Source organism: Salmo salar, chromosome 10 (assembly GCF_965601325.2).
Source record: "Salmo salar chromosome 10, fSalSal1, whole genome shotgun sequence".
In the NCBI taxonomy this organism is placed as follows: domain Eukaryota; kingdom Metazoa; phylum Chordata; class Actinopteri; order Salmoniformes; family Salmonidae; genus Salmo; species Salmo salar.
In genome coordinates, this window is record NC_138300.1 from 69,430,852 (window position 1) to 69,450,000 (window position 19,149).

Consider the following 19,149-nt stretch of genomic DNA (forward strand, 5'->3'; position numbering starts at 1 on the left):
GTAAAGTGGTTCCTTGCATCCTACATTGATGTAAAAAGGCTGTTACAAAACATTTTGTATATTTGGACAAGTAAAAAATCTCTCCTACTTGTCCGAAAGACTGGAATGATCATTATGGGTTAAAACTCTTGAATGTCTAAAACTAGATATATTTTCAAATAACTGCCCTTTTTTGACAAAGATATCAGTAAAGAAAAGTATCTGTGCGGCCCTCCGTTGATTTTCTAAATCCCAATGTGGCCCTCAAGCCAAAACGTTTGCCCACCCCTCTTATGTGTTATATATATGTTATAAAGGCTTTATAAACGCATGCATAAGGACACCTACAGTACAGTGTTAACTAAGTTTTTCTGTTGTTGCATTGAATAGGCTTAATGTCCCGGGTTGAACTGCCTATTTGGTTGACCCGTCCGTTCGTTACTCACCCACAAATGCGACCCCACTCACCCTCTGACACGCTGCGAAACCACAGTTGTACTGTATTCCACAAACTTTCCCCAAATTGCAGTTTTTTTGGGAAATCCTCCAACCAGGATTTCTGAAAAACCTGGGAATTTTGGGAACATTTCTGGAATTTTGCAACCCCAAATCTGAATGCTGAACCACCAGTCATGGTGCTTCTCTGCGTCATCCCTCCTAGGTCCAATGAGCGGCTGGCGGAGGCCAACACCAAGCTGATGAGCGAGCGCCACCGCAGCAAGTCCCTGATAGCCAGCAGCATTGTCAACGGCAGCCTGGGCGGGCCTCTGGACATGGGCTCCCTGGGGTCGGTAGGGGCCTACGGGGCAACGCTGGGGCCCCTCAACAGGAGCCTGGGAGGGCCTCTCCTCAGCCCCCTGGGGGATGGGGGTCAGAGCAGCAGGGTGGAGGCTTACCTGGCTAAGGTAACGGGCTGACTGAATTCTGAATGGCAATAGCAAATATACAGGGACTGTGTTCCACATTGCTTAAAGGGATAGTTCACGTTTTTGGAGATTTAGTATATTTTTGACTTGACTTAACTAACCTTTTTGACTTGTGAGGGGATGTTGCATTGGGTTTCCATGCATTCAAGTTGCCTTGGTTTACTTTTGACCATTTTTGTAACATATCCCATCTCCATGGTGTCATAATTGGGAGTTAGCAGTGTACTTTTTGTTGTTTTTATGTAACTGGCAGTGTAGTTACATTGTAATTAAAAATTTTTATAAAAGTGTCAGTCGTTAAATGAAGCTGAATGACAAAACTGTTCTAATGCTTTGCTTACATTTTTTTCCAAGTGCTGTATTTCTTCCTTTTCTCACTAGACCTATATATGACTAAATGTCCATCCTGTATCACCTCTATTCTTCTCTCGCCATCTTTCCTTCCTTCCTATTCTTTTAGAGTTTTCTTATAGTGGGACTTTGTGCCTAACCTCTCTATTTCTCAATCCTTCAGCTTCTAGCTCAAAAGTCTGTCTCTCATCTCTCCTCTCTTCAGCCAGACTCATGACCAGGTGTGTAGGTGTGTGTGTTAGCTGACTGACCTGCACATGCTGCTGCTTCACTCTCCTCTGACCCTCCCCTCTCCCCCTCACATTGGGTCTCTCCCCTCACCTTCTCATTGGCCCACGCTTGCAACACTCCATTCACAACCATGGTTTCACAGCATGTGAGAGGGGGTGAATTTGTTTTCGCTTGGCCAGTGCCCCAGGTGGGTGGACATTTCTCTTTATGAGAAATAGAATGGTCAAAAATCTGTAAACTCCACCCACCCGGTGCCCCAGACCAGCGAAAGTGTATGCACCCAGTGCTAGTTCAGTTAGCTTTAGGGCTACCCATTGTAGCTGCACCAGGGTCCTATCAAGTAATACAGGTCACGTTCAGTTTGGCAAACGTTACACATAGAAATGGCACGTATAGACCAGGTGTAATTCCTTATTCTACATGTCAGAGAGGCATGGTTGCTCTACATCAGGGCTCTCAACCCTGTTCCTGGAGAGCTATGCTCCTGTAGGTTTTGCTCCAACCCCAGTTGCAACTAACCTGATTCAGCTTATTTATTAGAATCAGGAGCTAAAACCTACAGGATGGTAGCTCTCAAGGAACAGGGTTGGAGACTCTGCTTTACATTATAGGCCTACAATTTAAATCTGAACCTCCCGCAGCGTTGTCCCACTGAACGCAGGCCAGTTGTCACAGATGTCAAAACTATGATTTTGCATTTTAGAGAGGAATTGAGAGAAACACAATTTGTCGAAACACTTCTGAATTCCTTGGAGCCCGTTTTGCTGTGACAACTGTCTGTCATAGGAGATTTTCTGTCTGTCATAGGAGTTTCAGGAACAATTGACTAGATTTAAATGAAATACAATGTGTTCTGTATCTGTTAAATAAAACTGCAGCAAAAGCAGCTACTGTATTGTCTTGTTGAGGTGTTGTGCTTGTTGAAATGATCAAATGAGAGGCTCCTCAGATTTTTATAAAAATAGTGAAACATTAGTTTCATTTTTATATAAAACTATACTAAATATATTCATGTCACCAAATAATTGATTAAAACACACTGTTGTGTAATTAAGGTCTACAGTAGCCTCAACAGCACTCTGTAGGGTAGCACCATGGTGTAGCTGGAGGACACCTAGCTTCTGTCCTCTGGGTAAAACAAAATTCAATAAAAAACCTATGAGGTTCATGGTTCTAACCCCCTTCCATAGACTTACACAGTAATTATGACAACTTCTGGAGGAGGTCTGCCAACCTATCAGAGCTCTTGCAGCATGAACTGACATGTTGTCCACCCAATCAAAGGATCGGAGAATGAATCTAGTACTGAAAGCATAAACTACAGCTAGTTAGCACAGCAGTGTATAAAATGTGAGCGAAAAACAATGGTTTAACACTTTTGAACAAATACATTTCTTTAAAATTGTAGAAGCAAGAGAGTGAGAGAGCTAGCTATATTTAGTAAAAAGAAAATCTCACTTAGCTAGCAAATGCAGCTAGCTAGTTTAGCTTACTCAAACACCTGCATCAAATAGAGAGGGACGCTATGTTAGCTAGGTGGCTATGGCTATCCAACACTGGAACTCTTACAAGTCAAGGTAAGGTTTTGGTTGTATTAATTTCTTGCCACCGGGGCCCGCCGGTGTAACTGCTAAACTGCAGTACACTGTACCAAGCTTATATGGTTTGGCTTGGAAAGTACTATTTTCCTGGTCACAGCTGATGGGTTGTGTACTGAAGTCCAAAAGCGAATGGAAAAGGTGAAAGGAGGAGAGTGCGTAGATGCGAGAATTAATTATACAACAGCAAAATTATCATGCTCTTTGTATGTGGCTGCTATGAAAACTGCTTGTGTGTAATCAGGGGTGTATTCATTTCTTCGATTCTGTTGAAAATCCTTTCTTAAACTGAAAATATCAGTATCATGTTCATAGCCTAAACCTATCGATGTTACATCGAGCTTGGTGAATGGAATATGAATGACAGTCATCCAATATGTTGCAATAGAAATAAGGCCATGCTCATAAAAACAGTTATCGTCTTCCCTCATCTTAAAAGTCACTGACATCCCAGTAATAGAATCGAACAGTGAACACTGTTCGGTTGGTGTAATTCAACCACTATAGAAACACCATTCGGTTTCCATATAGGCTGAAGCAGAGCTTTGCTTGCATGCTCTGTTGTTGCTAAAATTGCAGTGCTTTTTCTCATGCAGTTCTGTATGCCTTTTTTCATCAAGCACAATTTACCAACATTAGCTTATGTTAAGTGTATTTAACACCAACAAGTAAAGCGGGCAATTTCCCTCTTTTTATGGAAAGTGGTCCTCTACTTTTCAGATGATACAAGTTATTTTTGTTTAATAAGGATATCCATTATATAAAAACAATATATAAAATGTTTCAATTGTTTCTTGTTTAAAAGCCCACAGCAGTGATAAAGATTTTGGTTATACCACCATTTCTCAGAATATGCTTGCTCTTCTTTTCTAGATGCAGAATGAATTGGAGAGAAACATATCAAAGGAGTTGGACCATGGTAAGTGTTTATGCAGGGACTTAATTATGTCCATAACATATGACACATTAGATAATTTTATCATTTTAATAACAGAAAATAACAGGATTGTATTTTCAGATCTGGAAATTATGTATTTGTTTTTCAATTCTAATACTAGAAGAACAAGTCCAGATTATGGCAAAAAATATATATTTTACACACTAGCTTAGAAATTAAAGGTCCCGAACAGTCATTCTGATTCCCATGTAAAATAGCCTTTTGAGTGACTAAAATATCACCTATAAATATCAAGTACATTCTCTCATGGCTAAATGCTAGGAAGTTTAACCTGTTGGGGATAGGGGGCAGTATTTGCACGGCCGGATAAAAAACGTACCCGATTTAATCTGGTTACTACTCCTGCCCAGTAACTAGAATATGCATATAATTGTTTGATTTGGATAGAAAACACCCTAAAGTTTCTAAAACTGTTTGAATGGTGTCTGTGAGTATAAGAGAACTCATATGGCAGTCAAAACCCTGAGACAAATCCTGACAGGAAACTGAAATCTGATGTGTGGATATCACTTCAAACATTTGCCATTGAAACACACAGGGGGTTATGAATCATTTAGCACTTCCTAAGGCTTCCACTAGATGTCCCCAGTCTTTACAAAGTGGTTTGAGTCTCCTACTATCAAAATTGACTGAAAGAGAGGCTGTGGAAAGTGGTCACAGGTGGAGGGCCATTTACCATTATGACGCCGCCGCCCATGGCTACCCTCCCCTTTCGAAACGTTTTGAAAGACAATGCAAACGTCCCCATGGAATATTACTGAAGCTCTGGTTGAAAAAGGCCCGAAAGATTTATGTTATACAACGTTTGACATGTTTGAACGAACTTAAATATATATTTTTTGTACATTCGTGACGACAAGTCCTACTCAGCACGGTACATTTTCAATAGACTTCGGAGCATAAATGATTAACTTTTTCGAACAAAACTACATTTGTTATGGACCTGGGATTCCTGGAAGTGCTTTCTGATAAAGATAATCAAAGGTAAGGTTTTATTTACAATAGTATTTTTGATGGTTGATCATTCCAAGATGGCTCCAACATGTATAGCCTAGCCTATTTTGCTGGGTATACCACGTCGTTTATTGCAAAGTGTGATTTCCCAGTAAAGTTATTTTTAAATCTGGCAAAGCAGTGGCATTCAAGACATGTTAATCTATAAGTCTTTGAATGACAATATTACATTTTAACAATGTTTTCGAATAGTAATTTTGTAAATTGTAGCGCTGCTTTATCGGAAGCATTTGAGGGAAAAGATTTTCTGAATGTCACGCGCCGATGTAAAATGCTGTTTTTATATATAAATATGAACTTTATCGAACAAAAAATGCATGTATTGTGTAACATGATGTCCTAAGATTGTCATCTGATGAAGATTGTCAAAGGTTAGTGCTGCATTTAGCTGTGTTTTGGGTATTTGTGATGCATGCTAGTTGCTTTGAAAATGGCTGTGTGATTATTTCTGGCTGGGTTCTCTCCTAACATAATCTAATGTTTTGCTTTTGCTGTAAAGCCTTTTTGAAATCGGACAACGTGGTTCGATTCAGGAGAGGTGTATCTATAAAACGGTGTAAAATAGTCATATGTTTGAGAAATTGAAGTTTTAGCATTTATGAGGTTTTGCATTTCGCGCGACGCGATTCCACTGGCTGTTGATTAGGGCACTGGCCCAGACAGGTTAAAAAGACAGGCTTTGTGGGCGGGGAGGCAATTTGGTGATACACTAAGCAACTCAAACAGCATTGATATTGCATCAATAGCTAGGTTTCCATCCAATTGGCAACAGATTTTCCTGCAAATGTTTGAAAATCCACATTAAAAGAAAATGTGCCTACGCTGGACAACAGCTCGCAGATACGGTGTGTGTAGGATCTGCGGGTAGGCTGTGGATTGTGGATAAAGAGCAAGAATGTTTTTATTTGTCAAAATGGCAGTAAAGCATTGATCATCATGTCACCAGAATAAGACCCTTAACATTTATTGGAAATGAGCATCAAGCTCCGTTTGGTGCCACTTTCACCACCCTGTGAAGTTCATCATATTTTATTTCATCTGTAGCCTAATTTAAACAGCATGGATTCCCAAGTCGTAGTGGAAGGACCACACACAGCATGTCATCACGTGACTCCAAATTTACTTTGATATGATGGTTATTATGTCAATGTTTGCACATAAAGGTGTTTCCACCGCCATTTCTTGCATTATACATTTTACCGATACAAAGATCCCACCATGTCGAATGAACAAATTATCTGTCTGCATTTTTAAAATTGTACCGAAACTTCCTGTTTCCATCAACGCTGTCGTGATATGTTTTTATACTCGCATAAAAACTGTGGATGGAAATGTGGTTATTGATGTCAACTTGTTTATATGTTTCCCGTTTGGCATGTCTATTGTAATGCGGTTCACAGCAACACTGACAGTTGTGTTGACATGACAACCGCGTCTTAATTTTTAACAACCCTTCCCCCCTTTTTGTTCTATGCTGGCTGAATATCAAATCAAATGTATTTATATTGCCCTTCTTACATCAGCTGATATCTCAAAGTGCTGTACAGAAATCAAGCCTTCATGAATACCTACCAAGCCAGTAACTAGCTATCACCCGACCCAGATGAAAGGGGAAACATACAGTACCAGTTAAAAGTTGGGACACACCTACTCATTCCAGGGTCATTCCATTATCCTACATTGTAGAATAATAGTGAAGACATCAAAACTATGAAAGAACACACATGGAATCATGTAGTAACCAAAAAAGTGTTAAACAAATCAAAATATATTTTATAATTGAGATTCTTCAAAGTAGCCACCCTTTGCCTTGATGACAGCTTTGCACACTCTTGGCATTCTCTCAACCAGCTTCATCTGGAATGCTTTTCCAACAGTCTTGAAGGAGTTCCCACATATACTGAGCACTTGTTGGCTGCTTTTCTTTCACTCTGCGGTCCCACTCATCCCAAATCATCTCAATTGGGTTGAGGTCTGGTGATAGTGGAGGCCAGGTCATCTGATGAAGCACTCCATCACTCTCCTTCTTGGTCAAATAGCCCTTACACAGCCTGGAGGTGTGTTGTGTCATTGTCCTGTTGAAAAACGAATGATTGTCCCACTAAGCGCAAACCAGATGGGATGGTGTATCACTGCAGAATGCTGTGGTAGCCATGCTAGTTAAGTGTGCCTTGAATTCTTAATGAATCCCTGACCGTGTCCCAGCAAAGCACCCCCACACCATCACAACTCCTCCTCCATGCTTCACGGGGGGAACCACACATGCAGAGATCATCTGTTCACCTACTCTGCGTCTCACAAAGGCACGGCGGTTGCAACCAAAAATAAAAAATTTGGACTCATCAGACCAAAGGACAGATTTCCACCAGTCTTACGTCCATTGCTCGTACATCCAAGATGGCGTAGCAGTTCAGACGTCCTTTACCCTCCTCTTGTCGTGTCCCGTGTATATATATATTTTTTTTTCTTCGCATTATCTTTTTACATTTTTTTTCTTCTAAAACTCAACCTCCAAGCACTCTCCTGCAACCCGCCTCACCAATTTAAAAAGAAAGTATTATTTACCTCAAATCCGAAATCCACAACAGAATCTAACCAGAGTTTAGCCATTTTCACTGGCTAACGTTGGAGTTCAGCTAGCCACGGTTAGCTGTCCTCAGCTATCCATTAGCTCGAAAAGCTATCGGCAGTTTTTGTACAGCGCGACTCAGACCAGAGCACACCGGACCTATTCTCTCTCCTTTCCCCGATTTCTACCGCAGGCTCTGGACATTTACACCTGGATCTTGCAGCTAACTAGCTGCTACCTGAGTGACTATTGGCAACGTCAGTCCCGGAATTAACACACATTATTCCGGAGCTAGCCAGCTGAAGAGTTCCGTCAGCCACTCGTGGGCTTTCCCTGAGCTAGCAAGCTGAAGTGTCTCCTGGGCTACAATCACCTACCCTGACCCGCTTTACTGCCGATGCGGAGCCCCATCGGGCCTTCACGACTGGACCACCGACGTTATCTGCCCGAGGGAGTTATCAAACTGGCCCCTCCGTCGCGACGTAACCTGATCGCCCATCTGCGGCCCACTAATCGTTAATCGTTAGCTGTCTTATCGGCTGCGATCTGAATAGGTCTATCGGACACTTTTCTTGGGCCACTATAACTATTTTGCCAACTTGGACTGGTCCCCCCTTCCACACGGAACCCCACTAACCCACAGACGGAAACGCACGAGGTGGCTAAAAACAGACCTCCCTCCATCTTCCACCAGCTTGCTACCTATGGCCCGGCTAGCTGTCTGAATCTCACTGGACCCTTTGATCACTCGGCTAAGCATGCCTCTCCTCAATGTCAATATGCGATGTCCATTGCTGTTCTGGTTAGTGTTTATTGGCTTATTTCACTGTAGAGCCTCTAGCCCTGCTCATTATACCTTATCCAACCTCTCAGTTCCTCCACCCACACATGCTATGACATCTTCTGGTTTCAATGATGTCTCTAGAGACAATATCTCTCATCATCACTAAATGCCTTGGTTCACCTCCTCTGTATTCACATCCCACCATACCTTTGTCTGTACATTATACCTTGAAGCTATTTTATCGCCCCCAGAAACCTGCTCCTTTTTCTCTCTATTCTGGACGTCACAGACGACCAATTCTTATAGCTTTTAGCCGTACCCTCATACTCATTCTTCTCTGCTCCTCTGGGGATGTAGAGGTGAGTCCAGGCCCTGCAGTGCCTGGCTCCACTCCTACTCCCCAGGCGCTCTCTTTTGATGACTTCTGTAACCGTAATAGCCTTGGTTTCATGCATGTTAACATTAGAAGCCTCCTCCCTAAGTTTGTTTTATTCACTGCTTTAGCACACTCTGCCAACCTGGATGTCCTAGCTGTGTCTGAATCTTGGCTTAGGAAGTCCACCAAAAACTCTGAAATCTTCATCCCTAACTACAATGTTTTCAGACAAGATAGAACGACCAAAGGGGGCGGTGTTGCAATCTACTGCAGAGATAGCCTGCAGAGTTCTGTCCTGCTATCCAGGTCTGTACCCAAACAATTTGAACTTCTACTTTTAAAAATCTACCTCTCCAAAAACAAGTCTCTCACCGTCGCCGCCTGCTATAGACCCCCCTCGGCCCCTAGCTGTGCTCTGGACACCATATGTGAACTGATTGCCCCCCATCTATCTTCAGAGCTTGTGCTACTAGGTGACCTAAACTGGGACATGCTTAACACCCCAGCCATCCTACAATCCAAGCTTGATGCCCTCAATCTCACACAAGTTATTATTGAACCCACCAGGTACAACCCCAAAGCCGCAAACACTGGTACCCTCATAGATATCATCCTAACCAACATGCCCTCTAAATACACCTCTGCTGTTTTCAACCAAGATCTCAGCGATCACTGCCTCATTGCCTGCATCCGTAATGGGTCAGCGGTCAAACGACCTCCACTCATCACTGTCAAACGATCCCTGAAACATTTCAACGAGCAAGCCTTTCTAATCAACCTGGCCCTGGTATCCTGGAAGGATATTGACCTCATCCCTTCAGTAGAGGATGCCTGGTTATTTTTTTTAAATGCCTTCCTCACCATCTTAAATAAGCATGCCCCTTTCAATAAATTTAGAACCAGGAACAGATATAGCCCTTGGTTCTCCCCAGACCTGACAGCCCTTAACCAACACAAAAATATCCTGTGGCGTTCTGCATTAGCATCGAACTGCCCCCGCGATATGCAACTTTTCAGAGAAGTTAGAAACCAATACACACAGGCAGTTAGAAACGCCAAGGCTAGCTTTTTCAAACAGAAATTTGCTTCCTGCAACTCAAACTCTAAAAAGTTCTGGGACATTGTAAAGTCCATGGAGAATAAGAACACCTCCTCCCCACTGCACTGAGGATAGGAAACTCTGTCACCACCGATAAGCCCACTATAATTGAGAATTTCAATAAGCATTTTTCTGCGGCTGGCCATGCTTTCTACCTAACTACCCTTACTGCATTCAACAGCACTGCACCCTCCACAGCTACTCGCCCAAGCCTCCCCCATTTCTCCTTCTCCCAAATCCATTCAGCTGATGTTCTGACAGAGCTGCAAAATTTGGACCCCTACAAATCAGCTGGGCTTGACGATCTGGACCCTTTCTTTCTAAAATGATCTGCCGAAATTATTGCAACCCCTATTACTAGCCTGTTCAACCTCTCTTTCGTGTCGTCTGAGATTCCCATAGATTGGAAAGCAGCTGCTGTCATCCCCCTCTTCAAAGGAGGTGACACTCTTGACCCAAATTGCTACAGACCTATATCCATCCTACCCTGCCTTTCCAAGGTCTTCGAAAGCCAAGTCAACAAACAGGTTACCGACCATTTCGAATCCCACCGCACCCTCTCCGCTATGCAATCTGGTTTCAGAGCTGGTCATGGGTGCACCTCAGCCACGCTCAAGGTCCTAAACGACATCGTAACCGCCATCGATAAGAAACAATACTGTGCTGCCGTATCCATTGACCTGGCCAAAGCTTTTGACTCTGTTAATCACCACATCCTCATCGGCAGACTCAGTAGCCTTGGTTTCTCAAACGATTGCGTCGCCTGGTTCACCAACTACTTCTCTGATATCGTTCAGTGTGTCAAATCGGAGGGCCTGCTGTCCGGACCTCTGGCAGTCTCTATGGGGGTACCACAGGGTTCAATTCTTGGGCCAACTCTTTTCTCTGTATACATCAATGATGTCGCTCTTGCTGCTGGTGAATCTCTGATCCACCTCTACGCAGACGACACCATTCTGTATACTTCTGGCCCTTCTTTGGACACTGTGTTAACAACCCTCCAGACGAGCTTCAATGCCATACAACTCTCCTTCCGTGGTCTCCAACTGCTCCTAAATACAAGTAAAACTAAATGCATGCTGTTCAACCGATCGCTGCCTGCACCTGCCCGCCTGTCCAGCATCACTTCTCTGGACGGTTCTGACTTAGAATTTGTGGACAACTACAAATACCTAGGTGTCTGGTTAGACTGTAAACTCTCCTTCCAGACTCACATCAATCATCTCCAATCCAAAGTTAAATCTAGAATTGGCTTCATATTTCGCAACAAAGCATCCTTCACTCATGCTGCCAAACATACCCTCGTAAAACTGACCATCCTACCAATCCTCGACTTCGGCGATGTCATTTACAAAATAGCCTCCAATACCCTACTCAACAAGCTGGATGCAGTCTATCACAGTGCCATCCGTTTTGTCACCAAAGCCCCATATACTACCCACCACTGCGACCTGTACGCTCTCGTTGGCTGGCCTTCGCTTCATAATCGTCGACAAACACATTGGCTCCAGGTCATCTACAAGATCCTGCTAGATAAAGTCCCCCCTTATCTCCGCTCACTGGTCACCATAGCAGCACCCACCTGTAGCACGCGCTCCAGCAGGTATATCTCTCTGGTCACCCCTAAGGCCAACTCCTCCTTTGGTCGTCTCTCCTTCCAGTTCTCTGCTGCCAATGACTGGAACTTACTACAAAAATCTCTGAAACTGGAAACACTTATCTCCCTCACTAGCTTTAAGCACCAGCTATCAGAGCAGCTCCCAGATCATTGCACCTGTACATAGCCCATGTATAATTTAGCCTAAACTACTACCTCTTCCCCTACTGTATTTATTTATTTTATTTATTATTTTGCTCCTTTGCACCATATTATTTATATTTTAACTTTGAACTTTCTTCAAATTATAATTCTACCATTCCAGTGTTTTACTTGCTATACTTTATTTACTTTGCCATCATGGCCTTTTTTTGCCTTTACCTCCCTTATCTCACATCATTTGCTAACATTGTATATAGTCTTATTTTTGTCTACTGTATCATTGATTGTATGTTGTTTTACTCCATGTGTAACTCTGTTTTTGTATGTTGTCGAACTGCTTTGCTTTATCTTGGCCAGGTCGCAATTGTAAATGAGAACTTGTTCTCAACTTGCCTACCTGGTTAAATAAAGGTGAAATAAAAAAATTCTTGGGCGAAACACGTCTCTTCTTCTTATTGGTGTCCTTCCAAATTGACTGACCTTCATGTCCTAAAGTAATGATGGACTGTCGTTCTCTTTGCTTAGTTGAGCTGTTCTTGCCATAATATGGACTTGGTCTTTTACCAAATAGGGCTATCTTCTGTGTACCACCCCTACCTTGTCATAACACATCTGATTGGCTCAAACGCATTAAGAAGGAAAGAAATTCCACAAAAATAACTTTTAGCAATTGAAATGCATTCCACATTTTTTTTATTTTATATTTATTTCATCTTTATTTAACCAGGTAGGCCAGTAGAGACCAATTCTCATTTACAATTGTGACCTGGCCAAGATAAAGCAAGGCAGTGCAACAAAAACAACAACACAGATTTACACATAAACAAACGTACAATCAATAACACAATAGAACAATCTTTGTACAGTGTGTGCAAATGTAGAAAAGTAGGGAGGTAAGGCAATAAATATGCCATAGAGGCGAATGAATTACAATTTAGCATTAACACTGGAGTGATCGATGTGCAGATGATGATGTGCAAGTAGAGATACTGGGGTGGAAAAGAGCAAGAGGGTAAGTAATCATATGGGGATGAGTTAGTTGGGTGTGCTATTTACAGATTGGCTGTGTACAGGTGCAGTGATCGGTAAGCTGCTTTGACAGCTGATGCTTAAAGTTAGAGAGGGAGATATGAGTCTCCAGCTTCAGTGATTTTTGCAGTTCGTTCCAGTCATTGGCAGCAGAGAACTGGAAGGAAAGGCGGCCCAATGGAGTGTTGGCTTTGGGGATGATCCCTGCTGGAGCGCGTGCAACGGGTGGGTTTTGCTATGGTGAGCTGAGATAAGGCGGGGCTTTACCTAGCAAAGACTTATAGGTGACTTGGAGCCAGTGGGTTTGGCGACTAATATGTACTGAGGGCCAGCCAACGAGAGCATACAGGTCGCAGTAGTGGGTAGTATATGAGGCTTTAGTGACAAAACGGATGGCACTGTGATAGACTACATCCAGTTTGCTGGTAATCTATAAGTCCTCAGAGCAGTGGGCAGCTGGGCGGAGGTGCTTTTATTCTCCATGGAATTTAGTGTCCCAAAACTTTTTGGAATTAGTGCTACTCACTGAGTATATTGGTTCCTGACTTCCCTGAAAAGTTGCATATCGCGGGGGCTATTCGACGCTAATGCAAAACGCCACAGGATGTTTTTGTGCTGGTCAAGGGCAGTCAAGGCTTTATCTGTTCTTAGTTCTACATTTTTTGAATGGGGCATGCTTGACCACGGACCCATTACGCACACAGGCAGTGATCGCTGAGATCCTGGTTGAAGACAGCAGAGGTGTATTTAGAGGGCAGGTTGGTCAGGATGATATCTAAGAGGGTGCCAATGGTTACGGATTTAGGGTTGTACCTGGTAGGATCCTTGATAGTTTGTGTGAGATTGAGGGCATCTAGCTTAGATTGTAGGACGTCCGGGGTGTTAAGCATGTCCCAGTTTAGGTCACCTAACAGTACGAACTCTGAAGATGGATGGGGGGGTGATCAATTCAAATATGGTGTCCAGGGCACAGCTGGGGGCTGAAGGGGTCTTTAACAAGCGCCAATGTTTAAAAGTAGAAGCTCTAATTGTTTGTGCACAGTCCTGGATAATATGACAGAACTCTGCAGGCTATCTCTGCAGTAGATTGCAACTCCGCCCCCTTTAGCAATTCTATCTTGACGGAAAATGTTATAGTTAGGGATGGAAATGTCAAGATTTTTGGTGGCCTTCCTAAGCCAGGATTCAGACACGGCTCGGACATCTGGGTTGGCTGAGTGTGCTAAAACAGTGAATAAAACAAACTTAGGGAGGAGGCTTCTAATGTTAACCTCTATGGGCTAGGTGGGACGCTAGCGTCCCACCCGTGGTGCACTCCATCAACAGCAGGTGCATTTCAAGAGCGGCAAATTTGAATCCAAATAAATGTCAAAATTCAAATTTTTCAAACATACAACTATTTTACACCCTTTGAAAGATAAACATCTCCTTAATCTAACCACGTTTTACGATTTCAAAAAGGTTTTACGGCGAAAGCATAAATTTAGAGTATGTTAGGACAGTACATTTACAAGAGTTGTGTGTAATGTTTTGTCAATTCAAAGACAGGGTCACCAAAACCATAAAACCAGCTAAAATGATGCACTAACCTTTTACAATCTCCATCAGATGACACTCCTAGGACATTATGTTAGACAATGCATGCATTTTTAGTTCTATCAAGTTCATATTTATATCCAAAAACAGCGTTTTACTATGGCATTGATGTTGAGGAAATCGTTTCCCTCCAATAACCGGCAGTCAAGTCAACACCACAAATTAAATAATTAAAATTAGAAAACATTGGTAAAATATTATATTGTCATTTAAAGAATTATAGATTTACATCTCTTGAACGCAATCAACTTGCCAGATTTAGAAATAACCTTACTGGGAAATCACACTTTGCAATAATCTGAGCACTGCGCCCAGAAAAATACGCGTTGCGATACAGACTAGACGTCATGTTGGGGAGATCTAAAATCGAAAATACTATGTAAATAATCCATTACCTTTGATTCTCTTCATCAGATGTCACTTCCAGGTATCACAGGTCCATAACGAATGTAGTTTTGTTCAAAAAAGCTCATCATTTATGTCCAAAAATCTCCGTCTTGTTAGCACATGATCTAAGCCAGCCGGACTTCTCGTCATGAACGAGGGGAAAAAATATATTTACGTTCGTTCAAACATGTCAAACGTTGTATAGCATAAATCATTAGGGCCTTTTTTAACCAGAACATGAATAATATTCAAGGTGGACGAATGCATACTCTTTTATAACGTATTGGAACGAGGGTACCCAGCATGACCTAGCGCGCCAGGTGTCTAATGGGCCATCATCGTTCCATGGCTCTTGTTCGGTCAGATCTCCCTCCAGAAGACTCAAAACACTTTGTAAAGGCTGGTGACATCTAGTGGAAGCAATAGGAAGTGCCAAAATATTCCTCAGCCCCTGTGTTTTTCAATGGGATAGGTTTAAAGGTAATACAACACATCAGGTATCCACTTCCTGTCAGAAAATGTCTCAGGGTTTTGCCTGCCAAATGAGTTCTGTTATACTCACAGACACCATTCAAACAGTTTTAGAAACTTTAGAGTGTTTTCTATCCATATATAATAAGTATATGCATATTCTAGTTACTGGGTAGGATTAGTAACCAGATTAAATCGGGTACATTTTTTTTATCCAGCCGTGCAAATACTGCCCCCTAGCCCTAACAGGTTAACATGCGTGAAACCAAGGCTTTTACAGTTACGGAAGTCAACAAATGAGAGCGCCTGGGGAATGGGAGTGATGCTGGGGGCTCCAGGGCCTGGGTTAACCTCTACATCACCAGAGGAACAGAGGAGAAGTAGGATAAGGGTACGGCTAAAGGCTATAAGAACTGGTCGTCTAGTGCTTTCGGAACAGAGAGTAAAAGGAGCAGGTTTCTGGGCGCGGAAGAATAGATTCAAGGCATAATGTACAGACAAGGATATGGTAGGATGTGAGTACAGTGGAGGTAAGCCTAGGCATTGAGTGACGATGAGAGCCAGGTGAGATCACCGCATGTGTGGGGGGTGGAACAAAAGGGCTAGCTAAGGAATATTGAGGCTTTACAGGGAAATAAGACAATTATCACTAACCAAAACAGCAGTAGACAAGGCATATTGACATTAGGGAGAGGCATGTGTAGCCGAGTGATCATAGGGTCCAGTGAGTAGCTAGGCGAGCTGGAGACACGCCGATTCAGACAGCTAGCAGGCCGGGGCTAGCAGATTGGCCTGCGGGATATGTTGCAACGGAAGAGCCTGTAGAAACCCCCTCGGACGGTTACGTCGGCAGACCAGTCATGATGGATCGGCGGGGCTCCGTGTCGGCAGTAAAGGGGTCCAGACCAATTGGCAAGAGAGGTATTGTAGCCCAGGAAAATTATCCGATGGAATCTCTTCGGCTAGCCGGGAGATGGGCCTAGCTTGAGGCTAGCTCCAGGCTAACTGGTGCTTACTTCAGGACATAGGCGTTAGCCAGGAGTAGCCACTTGGATAGCAGCTAGATAGCTGCAATGACCCGGTGTTAAGGTTCCGAGCTTGTATGTTCAGTCCGTAGGTGGAAATTGAGATTAAAAATATATGCAAAATATTTAGGAAGAAAACGATATACAGTGAGGGAAAAAAAGTATTTGATCCCCTGCTGATTTTGTACGTTTGCCCACTGACAAAGAAATGATCAGTCTAAAATTTTAATGGTAGGTTTATTTGAACAGTGAGAGACAGAATAACAACAAAAAATCCAGAAAAACACGTCAAAAAATGATTTGCATTTTAATGAGGGAAACAAGTATTTGACCCCTCTGCAAAACATGACTTAGTACTTGGTGGCAAACCCTTGTTGGCAGTCACAGAGGTCAGACGTAGTTGTAGTTGGCCACCAGGTTTGCACACATCTCAGGAGGGATTTTGTCCCATTCCTCTTTGCAGATTTTCTCCAAGTCATTAAGGTTTCAAGGCTGACGTTTGGCAACTGCTTCTTCTTGAGCCACTCCTTTGTTGCCTTGGCCGTGTGTTTTGGGTCATTGTCATGCTGGAATACCCATCCACGACCCATTTTCAATGCCCTGACTGAGGGAAGGAGGTTCTCACCCAAGATTTGACGGTACATGGCCCCGTCCATCGTCCCTTTGATGCGGTGAAGTTGTCCTGTCCCCTTAGCAGAAAAACACCCCCAGAGCATAAAGTTTCCACCTCCATGTTTGACGGTGGGGATGGTGTTCTTGGGGTCATAGGCAGCATTCCTCCTCCTCCAAACACGGCAAGTTGAGTTGTTGCCAAAGAGCTCCATTTTGGTCTCATCTGACCACAACACTTTCACCCAGTTGTCCTCTGAATCATTCAGATGTTCATTGGCAAGGGGGACCTTGCGGGCGCTGCAGGATTTCAGTCCTTCACGGCGTAGTGTGTTACCAATTGTTTTCTTGGTGACTATGGTCCCAGCTGCCTTGAGATCATTGACATGATCCTCCCGTGTAGTTCTGGGCTGATTCCTCACCGTTCTCATGATCATTGCAACTCCACGAGGTGAGATCTTGCATGGAGACCCAGGCCGAGGGAGACTGACAGTTCTTTTGCCTTTCTTCCATTTGCGAATAATCGCACCAACTGTTGTCACCTTCTCACCAAGCTGCTTGGCGATGGTCTTGTAGCCCATTCCAGCCTTGTGTAGGTCTACAATCTTGTCCCTGACATCCTTGGAGAGCTCTTTGGTCTTGGCCATGGGGAAGAGTTTGGAATCTGATTGATTGATTGCTTCTGTGGACAGGTGTCTTTTATACAGGTAACAAGCTGAGATGAGGAGCACTCCTTTTAAGAGTGTGCTCCTAATCTCAGCACGTTACCTGTATAAAAGATACCTGGGAGCCAGAAATCTTTCTGATTGAGAGGGGGTTAAATACTTATTTCCCTCATTAAAATGCAAATCAATTTATAACATTTTTGACATGCGTTTTTCTGGATTTTTTTGTTATTCTTTCTCTCACTGTTCAAATAAACCTACCATTAAAATTATAGACTGATCATTTCTTTGTCAGTGGGCAAACGTACATAATCAGCAAGGGATCAAATTTTCCCTCACTGTATACACGGAACGGGACAAGACGACAATAACGGACGTCCGACTCCTACGCCATCTTGGAACACTAGATGACTATCTCATGAAGCTGGTTGAGAGAATGCCAAGAGTGTGCAGAAGATGTCATCAAGGCAAAGGGTGGCAACTTCGAAGAATCTCAAATATAGAATATATTTTGATTTGTTTAACACTTTTTTGGTTTCTACATGACTCCATACGTGTTATTTCATTGTTTTGATGTCTTCATTATTATTCTACAATGTAGAAAATAGTAAAATAAAGAAAAACCCTTGATGAGAAGGTGTGTCCAAATTTTGAACAGTACTGTTTAAGTACCTTTGCCATAGATTAATATTGTGCATTTTTAATTATATTTGCTGACTCCCTGCAGTAACATTTTGGCACCAGTAGAGTAGCTACAGCTAAAGTCGGAAGTTTACATACACCTTAGCCAAATACATTTAAACTCAGTTTTTCACAATTCCTGACATTTAATCCTACTACAAATTCCCTGTTTTAGGTCAGTTAGGATCACCACTTTATTTTAAGAATGTGATATGTCAAAATAGTGGGAAATTATTTATTTCAGCTTTTATTTCTTTCATCACATTCCCAGTGGGTCAGAAGTTTACATACAGTCAATTAGTATTTGGTAGCATTGCCTTTAAATTGTTTAACTTGGGTCAAACGTTGAGGGTAGCCTTCCACAAGCTTCCCACAATAAGTTGGGTGAATTTTGGCCCATTCCTCCTGACAGAGCTGGTGTAACTGAGTCAGGTTTGTAGGCCTTCTTGCTCGTACACGCTTTTTCAGTTCTGACCACAAATTTTCTATAGGATTTTAGGTCAGGGCTTGACTTTGTTGTCCTTAAGCCATTTTGCCACAACTTTGGAAGTATGCTTGGGGTCATTGTCCATTTGGAAGAGCCATTTGCGACCAAGCTTTAAGTTCCTGACGGATGTCTTGAGATGTTGCTTCAATATATCTACATAATTTTCCTCCCTCATGATGTCATCTATTTTGTGAAGTGCACCAGTCCAAGTGTGCACGGCCAATTTTTCAATTTATTTGTTAAAAAAGTTTGAAATATCCAATACATTTCGTTCCACTTCATGATTGTGTCCCACTTGTTGTTGATTCTTCACAAAAAATTACAGTTTTATATCTTTATGTTTGAAGCCTGAAATGTGGCAAAAGGTCGAAAAGTTCAAGGGGGCCGAATACTTTCGCAAGGCACTGTAGCTTTATAAACCACGCCCCTCTGAAAACACACCTTCGATGTTGGTTACAAGGCAATCCTTATTTAAATTGGGTAATAGAATATGATGTTACCGTTGGTGTATTAAAACGAGCATTAGGGTGATGCCACTCTATCCCCTTTATAATC

The 19,149-nt window shown here is 42.6% G+C and overlaps 1 protein-coding gene across 3 annotated transcripts in view; it reads left to right on the forward strand.

The window, feature by feature from the left end:
* The window catches only part of LOC106560721 (alanine and arginine rich domain containing protein), a 164,778-nt gene that overhangs the window by 142,422 nt on the left and 3,207 nt on the right, over positions 1-19,149 (forward strand). For all 3 annotated transcript variants that reach the window (XM_082957124.1, XM_082957126.1, XM_082957125.1), the window contains 2 exons: positions 641-884; positions 3,959-4,004. In XM_082957124.1, coding sequence (XP_082813250.1) covers positions 641-884; positions 3,959-4,004 — 290 coding nt within the window. The remainder of the gene's footprint in view (positions 1-640; positions 885-3,958; positions 4,005-19,149) is intronic.